At 42.1% G+C, this 14862-nt stretch overlaps 1 protein-coding gene across 4 annotated transcripts in view; it reads right to left on the bottom strand.

Moving 5' to 3' along the window:
* FRMPD4 (FERM and PDZ domain containing 4) overlaps positions 1–12806 on the bottom strand; it is a 486480-nt gene extending 473674 nt beyond the window's left edge. For 2 of the 4 annotated variants that reach the window (XM_032475993.1, XM_032475989.1), the window contains exon 1: positions 5696–5975. In XM_032475993.1, coding sequence (XP_032331884.1) covers positions 5696–5829 — 134 coding nt within the window. In that variant the 5' untranslated portion in view covers positions 5830–5975. Of the gene's footprint in view, positions 1–5695; positions 5976–11234; positions 11946–12461 lie in introns of those variants that run through there. The other 2 variants (XM_032475991.1, XM_032475990.1) reach the window with 2 other exon arrangements.
* Between the last annotated feature and the right edge of the window lie 2056 nt (positions 12807–14862).

The following is a 14862-nucleotide window of genomic DNA, read 5'->3' as shown; positions in this document are numbered from 1 at the left end:
TGATAATGTTATGTAGACCCTTGGATTTATGTGGGTATCCTATGACTTTTCTGAAATTCAAATTGATTTGTTGATAGTTAATATATTCCTAGGGTTCAAAAATCAAAAGAAAATAAAATATAAAGTGTGGATGGGGACATGGGGACTCACTCACGTCCCCTGCCTACCCAGGCCATTTCACACATAATCCTCTGTACCCCTACTTTACAGTATTTATACTGTTACTAGTTTTTTGTTATATCTTTCTGGCCATTTTTATGCAAATATAATAAATACATACTAAACCCCTTTCCTTTTCTTTTTTTTTTTTTTTTTTTTTTTTTTTTTTTTTGCAGGGGGAGAGCATTAGGTTTACTTATTTATTTTCTTCATGGAGGTACTGGGGATTGAACCCAGGACCTCATGCCTGCTTAGCATGCACTCTACCACTTGAGCTATACCCTCCTTCTTAAACTTCCTTCCTTTTTATACAGTTTTGTACCTTACAATTTTCATTTAACAGTAAGTATATCCAAAGATCTTTCTATATCACTGCACACAGAGCAGTTCTTTGTTCTTTTTTCCCTACAGCCACGTTGCATTTCATGTTAACTTTTTAAGCAAAATCCTCATAGATCTATTTTTTAAAAGTTGCTCATTTAGTGTTACATTTTACGAGGGCAATATAAAAACTAACTCTAGGTCAAGTATGTGCACTTTAACAAGACGGTATCTTTTATTTCGTAGAGTGAGGACTCCACTTTCTAGGTCTTTATTTCCTTTTCCCAATATTCTGAATGCAAGATATCCTGATCTTGGGTTCTTTACTATCACATTTAAGAACATAAAACTCTTATCAAATCTTTAAGTATGCTACAAACATTATTTATATTTCTCTCTCGGCAGTAGAGAAAAACCGTGTATAATTGAAGACTAGCATATTCAGGACCAGAAAAAAGGAATAGAAAACAAATGTGAGACTGAGAGGATCTGGGTCCAGATGTAGGCCTGGGTCTCAGCCTACAGGGGGAGGCAGTGATTCACTGCCAAGTGTCCAACAGGCACAATAAATGAGCACTGGCATCAAATCCTAAAAATCAGGAGCTGGTGAATGAAGTACAGAAGCAGGCGTATCTGTGACAATCAATGCTTGACGTCATGTGGAACAGTACGCTTTCACTCTGATTCATTCATAATTCACCAAATATTTACTCAATATCTACTCTGAACCAAGAGGTTTAATAAAAGCCGCCTTTAGGAGGCTTGCCTTCAAAAAGCTCATAAATAAGACACAACTCCAAACTGGACTCAATTATAATATATGTAACAGTCAACTATTGCCATAATAATGCTGCATAACAAACCTCCCCAAAACTCAGTGTCACCCAACAATAAGCACCTGTTTTCATGCTCACCAGTTTGTGATGCTGTGCCATGAATATTCTGGGACCAGCAGGCTAACCCAGGCAGTTCTTCATACAGTAATGTTTGAAGGAAAAAAGAAATGCACACTGCCTTTTAAGGCCTTCTACCCAAACTGATGCTCTGACTCCTGCCCATGTTCTATTGGTCAAAGCAAGTCACAAGCCCAATAGCAATGAGTCAGAGAAGGTCACTCCACTTTTAACAGGAGGAACTGTCACGTCACATAGAAAAGGCTTGGACTGAGGGAAGGTTTAAGAATAGGGAACAAAAGTGCAATCTACCAGATAGTTAATAAATGTTATTATCAAGGTAGGGCATGTGATATCTAGCAGAGACTGGGTACACAACTAGACTGAATGTCCCAGCCGCCTCACCATGAGGTATGGCCATGGATCTGATTAATGGAGTGTGTGTAGAATGATATACTTCAATTCCAGGCATGGCCCTTCCAAACCTCCCACCCAATCTTCCTCCATTTCTCTCCTCTGTCAGCTGAAATTTGATGGGCAGGGCAACTTTGAATCTCATATTGAAGATGAGAAAGCCTCCATCTTTTGGATGCTCAGACTTAGTGTGTGTAGCAAAGCTCCCTCACTCCATTAAGAACACCTGTTAGGGGCTCCGAGTGGACAAGAAATAAGCTACTTATTTTTTTTTTTTTCTCAATGAGAGTTTTTATTTTTAATTTTCTTTTAAAAATACTTTTAATTGAAGTATAGTCAGCTTACAATGCTGTGTCAGTTTTTGGTGTCCAGCATCATGTTTTAGTCATACATACATATACTCATTTTCATATTCTTTTTCATTATAGGTTACTACAAGATATTGAATATAGTTCCCTGTGCTGTACAAAGAAACTTATTCTTAATTGAGGGGCTAATCTGCTAAAGCACTTAGATTATCTTAACTAACAAAAGATGTTAGCCATTTAACCCAGGATTGAGTAGTTGGAAAGACTACATGGAGTAAACATAGGCGACAAGCAGGAACAGAAAAGACAAATAGTCATTTTCTAGGTGAAAAAGGGGGCAATGTAAAATTTGTTCCAGACAAAATGTATATATGTTACGGCTCGGAGGTGTGACACAATCTAGGACTCCTAAAAAAGTTCACCATAGTTAGAGGTAGGGAGGGGTGTGTGTGTGTGTGTGTGTGTGTGTGTGTGTGTGTGTCTGTGTGTGTGTGTGTGTGTGTGTGTGTCTGTGTGTGTGTGTATGTGTGTTTGGGGGTTGAATAGAAAGTTAATTAATGCTAAGAAGGAGAAATAACAAGTGTCCTGAAACTAATACAATGTTGTAAATCAACTGTACCACAATTAAAAAAGAAGTGTCCAAAATAAGATATTCAAAAGAAACAGCAGCCAACCCCGAAAAGGCAGAGATAAAGAATGTGGATTTTTCCCCAGGGGCATTAAGGAACAAGGAGATAGATGGATAGAGAGGATCAGATACGTACTTTAGAAAGCTTCTAAATTCACCTCCAAGTGGCAGAGTAAGCTCCAACAGGTAAAGACCCCAGAGGTGGCCAGCAGGGCTGCCTGGGTGTGGGGTGTCCCCCCAGCCATATCTCCCCTTCCCTCTCCTAGCAAAGCAGGCAGACACCCAGGGAATGGCACTAGCCCCCAGCGGGAATTTGAGTACTGGGCAGAGAGCTCAAGGAAGAACAGTAAAATGCTCCTGTCAAGGGCAGAGAGTAAATATTTTAGGTCTTGGACACCACGTGGTCTCCGTTATAACTATACAACTCTGCCAAAAGCAGCCACGGACAATACATAAGCAAATGAGCATGGCTGTGTTCCAATAAAACTTTATTTACAAAAACTGGCAGTAAATAAGGAAGTAAAAATAGGATTATACCTATCAGGTGGGCTATAGTGTGCTAATCCATGCCCACTGCACTGCCCTGAGCCACAGTGCAGTTGTGTACTGAGACTGCTAATCACCCTGCCCTGGGGTCAAGACTGGTGACCCAGACTGTGATTTTTATGACACTAGTACTTTGGACTCCAGTTAGAGGGCCACTGTAAAACCATCATGGTTAGAAGTATGAGCCAATGTGGAACAGTCTTGAATTGGCTAGATGGCTTCCAGCTCTCCACCACAGCAATTTTCTACCAGTTAAATAATCGTGCCAGTTACATGTATAAATACACTCCTTCCGACATTTGTGGGTGAATTTTAACATTAATTTTATGAACTTTGGCCTATTATGTTCTTTAAAGCTCATCTTTGTCAGATAGTATCATGTTCTTATTTTCAGCAAAGCAAATTTCACACAATCTATAAAAATATATGAAAACAACCAAAATAAACATTAAAATCCTAGTGTAAACTATAATTGTAGGGAAAATACTTTTCCTATTCAAAATTGAGAAGTGTTTCTTTCATAAAAATGACAGTATTTTCCTATCATTCAAGGACTTTCTAAAATAAAAACTTACTGACATTTATAAAAACTCATTTTAGCATAATCTTAATTTTGCTTGTTGATCTTATAGCAATAAAACACAGATTTCTTAGAAGTCCAAGTTGATGACTTTTTAAAATAGAGCTTAGTAAACTAAAGCTTCAAATATCAAAACAGGAAGGCCTGTATCGCTGTGAACTTCCCTCTTAGGACTGCTTTTGCTGCATCCCATAGATTTTGTGTGGTTGTGTTTTCAACTGTCTTGAGGTTTTGTTTTGTTTTGTTTTGTTTCATTGTTAACCCATTGGTTTTTAGTAGCATGTTGTTTAGTCTCCATGCAGTCAGTTTTTTCTCATTTTTTTTTCCACTTGTGGTTGAATTCTAGTTTCATGCCATTGTGGTGCTTGAGATAATTTCTATCCTCTTAAATTTCTTAAGGCTTCTTTCATGACCTCAAATGTCAAAACAGAAATAAAAGTTTATTCTCCCCTACCTAGAGTCCAAGAGCTGGCCATTTATGTTTTCAATTTTAATAATATATTTTATTTACTCCAATGCATCCAACATTTTAACATTTCAATCTATAATCAGCACAGATGATTTATTATTAACTTGTGTACTCCTTTACAATTTTGAAGTACTGATCATGATCATTGTTCAGCTAAACAAATGATGATAATTTATTTGCAAGAAATAGTAGAATGGGTTGCATATGACTCTACTTATGAATTATTTAGTATAGAGTATTCATCGTATGCCAAATGCTGTAAACCACATTTGAAAATACATTTCTCAAGACGAGCACAGACAGGAAACCCTCTCATCTCTTGCCAGGAAAAAATGGGAATGTTAACTTTGTGATTAAAACTGAGGCTTAGATTTCTTCAAGATACTTTTCATGGCTTAATACAACCTACCTCCAGTCCTCTGTCTATAACTAAATCCACTTATCTAGTTTTCTTTCCATTTGGAAAAATATTAATGAAGGTCATAAGCCATTAGGACCAGGTGGCTCAAGTGTACTGTAAGGAAATACCAGGCATTCTCCTGTGGACTTATCAGTTCCCTGAGCACATCAGTTGAGGCTCTCCAAGTACTGTTGCCCATTCTTTTTCCATCCAAGTTAAACTAGAAGTTGAAAGGCTTATGGAAGGCAAGTGTCACTCTAACAAGTAACTCTCCAGCCCAAAGAAAGTAGGCCCACTTAGTGACCAAAGAATAAGCATGCAAAATTGTCCCCAGTGCAACAAATACCACTAGAGCAATGATGTTCACTTCCGATGTTCAATGTCCCTACAGTTAAGTAAATACTTTGAGATCAGAAGTTCACATAAAGTAAGGTCTACATTAATTGTGAATATACACTGGTGAATGCATATATTTAATATGCTGAACTTAACATGTGTTGACAAAGTTTCTCTCCTTAACCAAACTGTAGCCAGGCTCCTCTGAGCCCTCCCTCGACTAGGCCTCAACCTTGGCCTGTAGAGACCTGAATAGACACTAAATTATTTTCTAAGAGCTCAAGGCTACATCCCTAGGATGACTCCAGCTGCCCTTAAAGTGCCTGTCTGAGAAAATTCAAGGCTGCAAAAGAATTGACTGTTCCAGCCCCTACCTGAAGATGGGGCTCCTGTCTCTCTGCTTCTGTGGGAGGGCAGGAGCCTAACTCTGATTAGAGCCAGTTAACAAACCCAGATGGGTTTCACAGAGACCAACCCCTCTTCTTGTTTTTTGTAATTTTTCACTTCCCTGCCTGTACTAAGCCCCAGTTCTCTCCATCCCTATTCCCTCAATCTCCCTTTAAAATGCCCAGTCACCTCTTTAACCAGTGTCTGGCTCTGCTGATCTCTGACAGTGTGTATTTGGTCATACGTGTACTCACCCACACATGCTGATAACGTGAAGAAGAGAAAATAGGAAAAGGCATTGTTTCACCCCGGAGTCAGTAAACTGTTTCTGTAAAGGGCCAGAAAGTAAATATTTCAGGCTTTGCTGGCCATAAGGGCTCTGGAGCATCTATCCAGCTTTGCTGTTGTAGAGTAAACGCAGCCACAGACAGCACTCACGTGCATGGGCCTGGCTGTGTTCCAATGAAACCTGATTTACGGACACAGACACTTTAATTCCATATTCTTCTTCTTTTGATTTTTTTGAACTATTTAAACATTTACAAGAATTTAAAACCATTCTGAGTTCACAGGTTATGTGAAAATAGGGAGCAAGTCAGATCTGGCCCACAGGGCATAGTTTGCCAATCCATGGTTTAAAGTATTAATAATTTTCTTTCCTTGCTATTATTAGCTTTCAAAGTTCAAGATCATTTGACGGTAAGAGTAGTATATTTAAGGACTGTGGTTCTCAACAAACTAAAAATATGTTCTCACTTTTTCTCGTTTCTCATTTCTGAAGTATGATATCAGTGATTTTAAGTCTATTCCTTAAATAAATTTCTAATTTATCAATAATGGATACTCTCTCATAGCTAAACATCCAAGGCAAACTCCAAATGGAATAATAAAGTAATAAAGTTGAATTCTGTGTGTCTATATGTGTACACGTAATTATTAGAGAAATGCAAATCAAAACCACAGTTAGATACCACCTCACACCTGTCAGAATGGCTATTATCAAATTAATGTAGACCTTACTTTTTTTGAACTTCCAATCTACAAATAACAAATGTTGGCAAAGATGTGGAGGAAAGGGAACCTTCATATGCTATTGGTGGGAATGTAAAGTGGTGCAGCCACCATGGGAAGCAGTATAGCGGTCTCTCAAAAAAAAAAAAAAATAGAACTACCATACGATCCAGCAATTCCACTGCTGGATATATATCTGGGGGAAAAAAAGAAAACATTAATTCAAGAAGATAGTGCACCCCAATGTCCAGAGCTGCACTATTAACAATAGCCAAGTTACGGAAGCAACTCAAGTGTCTATCAACAGATGAACAGATAGAGAAAGAAGATGTGGTATATATACACACATACAATGGAATATTACCCAACCATGAAAAAGAATGAAATTCTGCCATCTGCAGCAATGTGCATGGGCCCAGAGATTATTATGCTTAATGAAATAAGTCAGACAGAGAAAGACAAATACAGCATGATATCACTTACATGTGGAATATAAAAAATGAAACAAACGAATGTACAGAGCAAAACAGAAAGAGACCCACAGATAAAGAGAACTAGCGATTACCAGTGGGGAGAGGGAAGAGGGAGAGGCGAGATAGGGGTGGGGATTAGGAGATACAAACTACTATGTATAAAAAGATAAGCAACAAGAAGACATTGTATAGCACAGGGAATTATAGCCATTATCTTGTAATAACTTTTCATGGAGTATAATCTGTAAAAATACTGAATCACTATGCTGTACATGTAAACTAATATAACATTGAAGTCAACTATACTTCAATGAAGGAGACAGAGAGAGAGAAAGAGATCGAGAGAATGAACAGCTGGAATGTTCATAAACATAAAAAGGAGAATTTCCAGGTCATGCTTTTAAAGTACAAGGAAGTTTCACTTCAGCTGAAAACTTATATTAAATTCTGATACCAAGAAGGTAAAATTCACTTGCTCCGTGAGAGAGAGATGCTTGAAATGGTACATAGCCTGAACTAGACATGTTCCCCTAGAACTGCTAATGACTAGACTTTCACAGCTGCAAACTAGCAATCTCTGGGAAACTAGAGTTAAATAATCCTAAAACAGGAATCGAGTTCTGTTATGAAACTGTTCATCATTCCACCTCCTGACAGCCACGGAAATCAGCAGAACTCAGACAGGACTCAGACGACAAGCAAGCAACATTTTTAATAAAATTCAAATCCAGAGTCTTTGGGAGTTTTTCGTTAGCCTCTGGAGTCGCTGTTATCAGCGACATTAATGCAATTACTTGGGTAAAAAGGGAGATGGGAAAAATCTGACCTTTGCATTGCATTGCTTCTTTAATTTCCTTTTTCTCTAGGAAATATTTAATTGTGAATAAGGTAAAGAATAGAAGTTTAGTAGTCTCTAAATAGGCTTTACATAAGATCTGAGGCAACTATAAATATATATATTTTATTCTTCCTCAAATGCATGAGAATTGTAACAAAATTAGCACACTTTATTATTCGTCACTGCTCTATACTACAAAATAACCCATGCAACTACAAGACAAAATACAAAAAAAGCAGCCCCCAAATTTACCTACTACAAGAAATAATCTTCATATTAATAACTGGGACCCAATCATTATCTCGAAGTGCGCCGTTTTGCTGAAAGAAAAGAATTCTTCATTTTTTCCACCCATAAATGCATTGCTCAGTTTAATAATACCCCTAGGAGTTTTGGGTTTCAAATCACTTCCCTCAGGCAAAAGGGGCATAATCATATGTTTTTCTACTGAACTGCATTCTTCCACAAACACTTCAAAGAGTGCATCTGCTTTACAGATGAAACAGTTGATTCAAAGAACAGTAACAATAAAAATATATGCCTATTTTTATACTATTACTGGTTTATAAGGCAATCATCTGTAATGCTCTCATCTACAAGGATGGAAAATGATATATAACTGTTACCAAGGAAACTGTGAAGTAAAATTGCATGTAAACTATCAAGCAGTTTAATAACCAGAAAATTAGAAGAACAAGAAAAACCATCTCCAGATAGAACCATGACACACTGTGCCACTCACGATGGATGGATGCAATCAAGGGTCACAACTCAAAAAGATGATGTAAAGGGTCGCAACTTGCCAACTATTTCAATGCTTGGCAGTTTTTCTTTTTCAATGATGATCATAAGATGGTACTGCTTTCTTGAGGGGCAATGCGAATTCTGACTTTTCACATGATTAAAAGGGCACAGATTCTGGGAACAAGTGGTTAAATGTAGGTACTCTGAAAAGTCAAAACATGCTGTTTGTTAATTCCAGTGTGGATTAATATTCTCTTGGAATTCTCTGTAATTAGCACTTTCTTTACTCACCGGTGGGACAGTTAGCAAATATCAGACAGCAAATGCTTTCTAAATTAACATTTAGAAACTCAAGTTCAACTCACTTAGGAACCAAAGGCAAGGCTAAGACCTGGGGTAACTGTGTGTGTTCATCTCTAAACCAGGAGAATCTGAAGCACTCAAGTAACCACGTTGATCAAAGCTAAATCCTTTAGGAAGATTATCCGTTCTGAAATCAGGAAAATCCTGCAGTGTAAGCACTTTTATACTTCACCTTTGAGAAAAGAACTTGATTTCTGTAACAGTGTTTAAAACACACACACAAGACTTTATTCCTTCAAGGGCAGAAACAAGCAGCTGCGAACATGTGTTTCTGCGTACTGATGACCCTCTAAAGGTATTTCTATGTCAGCTTGGGGACCATCGTTGAGCTCACACTGAGAAACAAGAGGAATTTTTATGGATGGGAGATTTCTTAATCGGCACATAAGCTCAGAACATGTGCAGCTCCTCTCTTTAGAATAAACCGTCTATTTGGATCACGTTAAGGATAGAAAGTGCAATTCACACTCATTTACTAAATTTTAACCTCTCTTTAAAATAAGATACAAATCCCCCACAGCCTGGCTTGGGTTTTTGCAAAACTCAGATTTGTGAATATCATGGAGGCATCCTAGAATTTAGTAAAATGAGTATAAACCATCTTTTCACTGACATACAGCACAGTCTTCTCCCAAGCTCCAAAGTTTAAGGACGAAATCTAGGCTCTAGACGTTTCGTTAGCCTCAACGTTTTTAGCATTTGAGGCCACCGACATCCATCTTGGTTACTTTGAACTATACTATCGGTTGAGCTCCCCTTTCCCTTGAGCAATCTCTCTGTCCATCACAGCTGGCACCAGGCAATCACTAAACTATTGCTCACAGCCATTTCCCATCCATGGTTCATGATTTGACAGCTGTTTATTATCCAGTCATAGGCACAAGCATGCAGGAAATTAACAGAATAGAGGTGTGAAGCCATGGCCCTCTATGATATTGGCATGAAATCAAACAATTTGCCACACTACAATTGTCCACCACTCAACAGATTAGTTTTCAGACGTGCAGAGCAATATCTCTTGGTGAGCTGCCCCAAGACAGACACACATACCTCACGTTCACCCAGACTAAGTTATACTGGGGCCCTTTCCCTGGGAAATCTGCTGGTGACATTAAGACTGACCCGTGTGAGTAGAGAGGGAAGGTGCAGATGGGCAAGAAGAACAAATAAAGACCAGTGCATGCTGAAGAGAGGCACGTCTGAATGGCAACATCCAAACAGGATGTTTCTGAAATGGCCCAGATATAATTTAGCAAAGCAAAGTCAATATACATTTCTGACCCGGGCTACCTGAGGCTGCTCATTCTTGTCTGAAGCAGTCAACATGTCCCACCCAGACACTAAGGAAAGAAGGAAACCCTAGATTTATTCTCTCAGTGTCGCAAGCAAGTCAAAAGTGCATCCTGAAGACCTCTTCTGTTTCCCTCCTAAGGTTGTGGTAGTAACCGCTGTAAAGAACTCCAAGGGCAGAAGGCTAGTGTTTCCAGAGACTTGGGCTGAGAAGGTGGGGCATGGTCTTCTAAGACTTCTCGTACTAAGCTCTTCCCAGTTAATGCCACACTCCAAGAATCACAGACACTACTTCCTGGGTTTGATGAAGTCTTTGGAAGCAAAAGCAGGGCAGAAGACTTAGGAGGAATGCTCTGACAAGGTAATGCCTAGGCAGCCAAAAAGTGGAAATGTTTTTCCTCTATCAGCACTGCCGGAGAAATTTGCCTGAATCGATGGTTTTTCTTCTGTTTCAACAGCATGGCCACTTGGCAGCAAATTTCTAAATCTCTCAAGGCTTAGAACTACATAGTTAACCACAGAAAGGCTAAAGGTCTTTCTCCTCTGTCTCCATGACTTCAGCATCTAGGTCACTGCCAGGAACACCTGGCAGATTACCTGGGTCACTCTGCAAGCTGACTTTCTGGGGGTGTGGAAGTCTAATTTCGGGATGGGGGGCGGAAAAGGATCACTTCTGGACACTGTTGCTTGGAAAGCACGAACCCAAGCTGTACGCACTTCGGGCTTTCTCTAGCAGCAGCGATTACAACCATCTTCTCTTAGCCCTGAATTATACATGTGACCCCAAGCACCACCGGGGCTTTTCCTAAGGGAAAACAAACTGTCGTGAATATTGGGCTGTGCGGGAGGGCGTGTGTATCTCTGTGTGTGTGGTCCACAGCCGTGGCTACACAAGCCCCACCAGCCAGTGAGAAATAAGTTGAAGGCGGCAGCCCCTGGCCACCTCATTTCAGTCCTGTCTTAAGCCCAGCTGCTCTCTCCGGCTTTTGCTTCTCCCCGACGCTCCCGAAAAATAAAGCACCAAGTTGCCCGCGGCGGGGCCCCTGGGTGCACATGAACCGGCGCAGCCCCTACCTCGAGAGCTTTGCAATCTTCACAAAGCTGAAGACATCCATGCAGGCGGCCAGGGACCCCGAGCGCGGCGGCTCCGTCGCCCGTTCTCACGCCAGCAGCAGCGGCAGCCTCGGCAGCCCCATGGCCGGCCGGGACCTCAGCGCGCCCCGGGGCTCGAGTGGCGGCGACGGCGGGTGGCAGCGGCGGCCCCGGAGAGCCCGCACCTGGAGGCGGCGGCTGCTACCCCCCTCCGGCCGTGAGCTGCGTGTGCATCCCCGAGCAGGACCATTGATGGGCGCCGGCGTCGGGAAAACTCAATGGAGAGGGGCCGGGCTGGGTGCGAGGGGGCGGGGAAGGGGAGCGCGGCCCGGGGACTGCCGGGCGCCCGGAGGAGGCGAGGCCCGGACGCGGGGCGCTGCTCCTGCTGCCTGGCCCGCCAGCCCCGGCAGCCCCGCGTGCCGAGGAGCGCAGACTGAGCCGGGAGGCGGCAGGCGAGCCCGGCACACGCGCGCGCACCCCTCCCGGCACTGCAGCTGCCTCCCTGCCTCCTTCCCCAAGCCGAGTCCCTTCTCCTCTCCCCACCCCCAACCTGCGGGGGGGTGGGGGCTCTCCTGTCACCCGCTGCGTGTGCCTTCAGATCCGAAAGATCGGATCTAACCGTCTTGGGCACACCGGGGACCGTGTAAACTACCCACTTCCTCCCCAAACCTAGGGAGAGCCGGGCAACTGCAGATGGCCCCAAGCCTTGGTGTGTTCCATAAACAAAACTAGCGGTCGGGAAGGAGCGGGGACGGTCGAGGCTGGGTCGTTATTCAAGGGGAAGGGGAGGGAGATACCCAGCGCAGCGGGCTGGATTTGGAGAGCGCAGAGTTCCCACTGCTTCCCCCGAACCGCTGGAGCGAGACGTGACAGCAGGGTAGGCTGGAAGGTGTGTCTTTGGACAGCAGCACCGGGAGAGAGTCGGAGAAATAAGAAAATAAGAACGCGAGGCTCGCGGGGGGGAGGGGGGAGACGGCGGTACACACAGCTGCTTCTTACTAAAGGGGCGTTGAGATGAGGGTCCCAGGAGCCAGTGGCGCGGAGACTAGTATGAATGGGGTTCAGAATCTAAAGGAAGAGAAGGGAGGAGAATGGGGGGCTGGCAGACGGAGCTGCCGCGCGGTGGGTGAAGAAGGAAAACAAAACCAAACCAAACCTTATTCAAAAAACAAAACCAAAACCCAAAAACACAGAAACATAAACACTCACCTTAGGCAGAGTAAACTCCAAGTTGCAGCCATTTAGAACTCCTAGCTTTCTCTTTTACATAATTATCTGGGATAATCACCCCTCTTCATTAACTCAATTTTATCTCCCCGGAGGCTCAGGCTTCTTCCGGGCCCCTTTTTCTTGTTCTTTCTCTTGGAGACTCAAGGCCTCTTCTCCCAAATCCTTTAAAATTTCTCCCCAGACTCTCTGAAGGTCAGACGGCTGCACAAAGTGTGTTCTCCCACCCAGAAGCGTTCACCTGATGGCAGGGCCACCGCAAAGAAAAGATGCCACCCCGGAAATGTTGGAGGATCTGACCAGCTCGCTCCTAGCTCTCCAAGGGGATTAGAGAAAAGGAAATAGGTTTAAAGTTCCCAGACTTCTGCTTCTATCCTGGTCTCTTGCTGTATTTAAAGTCTTCAGTATTCAAGCCTAGTACTTCCACTTTTTTAAAAAAAGGCTTCTTTCCAAAATTATACATCAAATCAGTAGCAATCTAAAAAATCTAAATGACGTGAAACTCAGGCACAAAACTACATTATTTTAAAAATAAATAGAATCAATTTTCCTTTGCTTCTTAGAGAAAGACGAGTTTAATTTCATGAACGGGTTCCTACTCATGATCCGAGGAGGCAAGAAGGACCTTGGCGTTTGAACCCCCTATTATTTGTGGAAAATAATTATAATTTGGGTCTGCGCTGTGTTTTATAATTTTTAAAGTGCTTTTGCTTTTGAGTCTCATAGCAACCCTGTCGTATAAAAGTAAGGCAACATATTTTAGAAAGAGAAATCTTTTATTTTTACGCCACAATCTATTCTCGATGTACTAGACAGATTCGTTTTAAACATGGGTCAGATAAGGTTACCTGTCTGATCCAAACTCTGCAAAAGCTCTCCATTCTCCTTCGAGCTACAGTTGCATTTCTACAATGACCAACGAGGCCCTAGATGCCTGGCCCTTGATCTCTCTGACCTCATCTATTACTCCACCCCGCCCCCTACCTCTACTACCCTTACTCCGCCCCAGCAATACCAGCCTTCTTGCTGGTCTTCAAACTCTGCAGGTCTCCTCCCACCTCCTACCTTTGGCTCTTTGCAATGGTTGTTCCCTCAGCCTGGAATGCTCTTCCCGCAGATATCTGCATGGCCAGCTCCTTCACCTTGTCAAGTCTTTGCACAAATATCACTTACAAAAAGCCACCTCTGAAAAGCCTATTTAAAATTGGAAGACCCCCCACACTCTGGGACTCTGAGGCCTCATTAACTGGTTTTTTTGTGTGTGTTTGTTTCCATAGCACTTATCACCCACTAGTACACTATATAATTTATTTTTATGTCTGTTGCTTCTTGTCTGATTCTTTCACTGGCATCAAAGCTCCACAAGGGCAGGGATCTTTTCTGGTTTTGCTTTTTGGGTTTTTCCACTGATGGATCTCAAATGCCTAGAACAATTCCCTGGATGCAGAAGGACCTTAATAGATACTTGTTGAATGAATGAATGTTATGCTCATTAGATTCACAGCCAAACCAACGCTGGCCAAGCATCCCCAGTGGGTACTGCTCCCTCTCTGACCTCATCACTGATGTACGTCCATCTCCCACCACTCCTCCATCCCCTGCATCCTTCATCTTCCTTTAGATTGCTAATGATAACAATGAAGGCCCTCTCATATTCTCCAGTTATTTTTCCCCTGTACCCTATCTACCTTTCCCAAGAGTGTGGCCACCAAAACCTTCCCTCATCTCTGAGTCAACATCTGGCAGCATAAGACCAGCTCTAGACCAGGAAAGGGAAGTGAAGAAATGCCTTTGGAGAATGTGTTTTGAAAAAGTGCTTCCTTCTGAGAACAGAACAGTTGGGATGCCCTTTTTAAAAAGATAACCCTATTAATCAAGAATTATTCCAGATACCAAAAAGCTAGTTATTCAACAGTGAAAGTGACAGGAAATAGGCATTGCGTTTACTTGTAGAGAGACAGCCTCCCTTCAAGACATCTGGTCTACCTGGAACAGCTTGCTGTTGGGCTTTCAATCTGTGCCAATTTTGCGCTACATTTATGAATGGTGCAGATGCCGACTCTCCACAGCCTAATTGCCACCAGGGGGAAACGACTGGCTTCTCCAGGTCTTTATATTCCTTTGGTACATTAATTATCTAGAATGTTTTCTAATGGATTGATATATATTTTAAAGCAGAGATTCTCCCCCTCCTCCTTTGTTTTTCATTAACATAAAAATGGAAGAATCTGCTCCCTTGAAACATGCTAACACAGCCAGTTTATACCTTTAAGCCCTCTTGGCAAAGCGGCAAAGATTTCAGTAGCTGATCTCCAGGCTCTGCTCCCTCCCTGTGCCAGGTGTGTGCAGCAGAGGTTGGCATAGGTTTCTTTGTCTAGCATAG

This window comes from Camelus ferus, chromosome X, assembly GCF_009834535.1.
Source record: "Camelus ferus isolate YT-003-E chromosome X, BCGSAC_Cfer_1.0, whole genome shotgun sequence".
NCBI classification, from domain to species: domain Eukaryota; kingdom Metazoa; phylum Chordata; class Mammalia; order Artiodactyla; family Camelidae; genus Camelus; species Camelus ferus.
The sequence above is the reverse complement of the archived record's forward strand: the minus strand, read 5'-3'. Positions and strand labels throughout refer to the sequence as shown.